This window comes from Myzus persicae, unplaced genomic scaffold (assembly GCF_001856785.1).
Source record: "Myzus persicae strain clone G006 unplaced genomic scaffold, MPER_G0061.0, whole genome shotgun sequence".
Lineage (NCBI taxonomy): Eukaryota > Metazoa > Arthropoda > Insecta > Hemiptera > Aphididae > Myzus > Myzus persicae.
In genome coordinates this window covers 203,330-206,930 of record NW_019103858.1, presented here as the reverse complement: position 1 = coordinate 206,930, position 3,601 = coordinate 203,330, and the positions used below count along the sequence as shown (strand labels likewise).

General features: G+C 31.5%; 1 protein-coding gene across 1 annotated transcript; it reads right to left on the bottom strand.

Annotated features, from left to right (window-relative positions):
• Nucleotides 1-834: 834 nt before the first annotated feature.
• On the bottom strand, nucleotides 835-3,311 carry LOC111035509. The gene is made up of 3 exons (XM_022317152.1): nucleotides 2,420-3,311; nucleotides 1,159-1,310; nucleotides 835-1,090 (listed from the first exon to the last, which is right to left on the bottom strand). The coding sequence occupies exons 2-3, from the start codon at nucleotides 1,259-1,261 to the stop codon at nucleotides 876-878; spliced, it is 318 nt and encodes a 105-aa protein (XP_022172844.1). The 5' UTR covers nucleotides 1,262-1,310; nucleotides 2,420-3,311; the 3' UTR covers nucleotides 835-875.
• Between the last annotated feature and the right edge of the window lie 290 nt (nucleotides 3,312-3,601).

Here is a 3,601-nt window from a genome sequence, read left to right as displayed (position 1 = left end):
ACAGTATTTTTTCAGTGAGTATGGCAAAATAGAAAAATAAAATATTTTATAAAATAAATCTCCTAGAAGAATAAAAGTTTAAGATTGGACTAAGACTCAATAATAACGTATTATAATAAGTAGCTGATAAAGATGTAATAGTTGTATGTAAAAAATTAATATAAATAAAAAATTGTTAAGAATGTTATTCATAATTGCAGTAAGATGTACTTGATATTATATTACACCTGGTTAGAGTATAATAATAAAATAATAGTCATCTTTAGTGCAAACAATACAAATGTAATTCTTGTAAAGTTTTTTTAATCGGCCATTTTTGGTATTTATTTTTTTTGGGATTCATCGATAATTTTAATAATAATAATACATATTACCTACTTATATTTATCGCATATTTTACATAATATATAAAGAGGAACCCCTTTCGCGTTGCCATTATCATCTGTACACGCGTTAGCCGACAACGCCGGATTCACAGCTTTTTTTTTTTTCGTTCAAAAACCGGAAACGGGTGGGAACTGTTTAGCACAATACTGCCACCCAAATTCACAGCTCTACGTTCGGTCGTGTCGACACTATTGTCGGCAATCATCACAACATTGAACGAATGTTAAGAAGCTGTATTAGATATACCGTTTAAGGTTAATTATAATGATAAAACATAACTATGTATTATGTCATTACAATAAGTCTGAAGACAATAGTTAATTATATTTATAAATTTTTTAAATTTTTTTTAAGTAATTAATAAACTGAATATTTTATGAAACAAAACATTTTTATAATAATTTAAATATCTTAGAAATTATAAAAATTACATTGCACAGTGGAAATTATAATAATTTAACTTTTTTTTATATAATTCAAATGTTTATTTATTTAAATATTCTTAACACAGCTGATAAATTGTCAGCGAATGTGTCATCGTTTAAATCAGAATATTCTGAAGAACTGAGTGGATTGCGTTTTTGCCATTCTTGAAGTTTATAAGTAAACAAAACTTTTGTACCAATAGGAAACTTATCTGACATCAATTCATTAATATCATCTTTTTGTATGAGTTTTAATGTTGTCATGGTGATGCATTGATCTAAAAGAAAATAACTCATTTTATTATAAAAGAAAAAAATATTTCATATTATGGCTTAAATTTATTACCAACTAATAACTGATGTACGAACTCCATTTTCCACGCCTGTAGTAAATCACGCAAACGTTGACGATCTTCATTTGGATAGTCATTATAGCCATACTTTTGCATGATTGAATGCAATTTGATTCTTGTTGGAACAGAATATTTAAGGAAATAACTATACTCATAACAAAAAAAAATGCATTACGTCAAATAAAATGTTATTTCCAGTCCTTCCCACGCGGTTACCAATTTACCATACCTAAAATCTAACAACCATATTGCACATTCAGCAGTAAAAAAAAACATGTCAACAGCAAATATAACAGAATTTTTCTAACACGATATACCTAGTTAGTTTTTGGACCACTGACTTTTTAAAATCATAGTGATTTCCGATACCAAGTTGAACTTGATAGGTCATAACTAAATGCATTAAAAGTTCAAATAACTCATATAATAATCATTATTTAAATAGTAAATCGATGCAGGTATGGTAATTAATTACATAGGCACTTTATTTATTTAAACTGGGTTCTGTACCACATAAAATATGACAGTTTCTGCAAATTTTAAAAATTAAAAATGTTTTTGAAATTTGTCGACAAAGATTTTCAGACATTGTAAAGAATCTATAGTTTAGAGCCTAAATTTATAATTGAAATCTTTAAGGTTCTAATGTTCTAAACACTCGCTAAAAATCTTCATTTAGTTTTGAGTTTCTAAGCATATATAATCAAAACCCTTTATATCCCAATTGTGTTTGTCCATCCGTTAATTACTATTGTGGATACTAAGGTATTTATTTATTGTCAGTGTTTCTGTAGTTAATGTACATAAATTGTACATGGAGTTATAATTTATTGAGAGACCGAGAATTTAGCAGGCTCCCAGAGTGAGCTTTCCTAATTCGTTTAGCCTATTATGAAGTTTGCGGTGTCCGATGTTTTATACATGCAAGGGTTCCAGCATACTGTACCTATAATGAATTTTGATTTTTTTTTAACACTTATTTTAACGAGTTAGGAACTATGATACAATAACAAATTGTCATTCGGGATTAGTTTAGAAGTTATAGCGTTTTGAAATTGTCGATTTTCTGTTTTTTTCACATGCCTGAAGTATTGTAGCATTGTCAGTTTAAGTGTGTTTGTAGTCGTTTTCTAGTCCCTAGTTCCTACGCCCTTGAATTTGCAGTCTTAACTAAATGGATGTTAAAGCGAGACACCAATGCATGCATAATATTCACCATTATAATTTATACTAACAAATAATTGTATTGCTTACCTGTTACCTTTATACTGTAGATCTGTTGCCCTAGTTTTCTAGTCTATAGGCAATTTCTGAAATCAAAAAACGTAAACCAAAATACCTGTAAGGTGTCACCAGTATAGAACCAAAATAATGAGGAAATGTACAAAGCATTTAAGCACGATAGTCGAATACTAGAATGTCGATTGTCAATGGACCGAAAACAATATTATTCATACCTGTAGATATTCTATTGTTCAAAATGTGTTATTAGTTCGAAATAAATAAATAAATAAATTTGGTCTATAACTCTATACTATAGAGTAATGTTGATAACACTCATAAAAGAGATGGCCGGGGCACGCCAGAAAGTCACGCCGACAGTGTTTCCAGGTTAAACAGGTTGAAAGTTCAGAAATAATATAATAGATTGGTTTATATATTTTGTTCGTATCATAGACCTATAAACTATGACCATCGCTTAGATGGATGAGAAGTTATATAGTGAAAGAGAAAAGAAACAAAGTAGTACCTAAATACATTGTGTCTATTGACAAATAAAAAATTGATTGTAATACTATATTTATACAGAATGTCCGTATTAACGTTTGTTTTTTGTTATGTTCGCACACTAGTTGAAATGTTCGTACCCCTGGGAATTTAAGCGTATTAAGAAAGGGAGAGAGAGATGGAGTGTGTGTGTGTGTGAGTGAGAGAGGGGGAGGGAGAAATAAAAAAAATGAAAAGCTACTCGCCTTTTTCTGCTGGCCGCAGAGACTAGCCGTTTCCGGTCTGCCGCCGCCTTCTGTCGGTGGACCGGACATGGTATGCCAACGACACGCGCTATCCGAGCAGACCTGCTGCAGAGACTGCAAAGGCGTTGTTACACGTTTTAATTGTACGAGCACGAGCGCGTGTGCGGATAATATTATTTTTTATATATTACCATTATTATTATATTATACACATACATGTCGTACGCCTCCTTTCACGCGCACACACAGCACACACGTCGGGGTGTACCCGCGCGTACACAGAGCGAGTACGAGTTTTATACTTCTCCGTCGTCGCCACATTTAAAGCTGTTTCGCGTGGCTCTGTCCCCGTGCCCGTCACAGCTGCTATACCTATATAATATATATATATATAACGCATAGGTATATACACGATGTACATAATAAACGCATTATAACACGTTCGATTATATACTTACAGGTA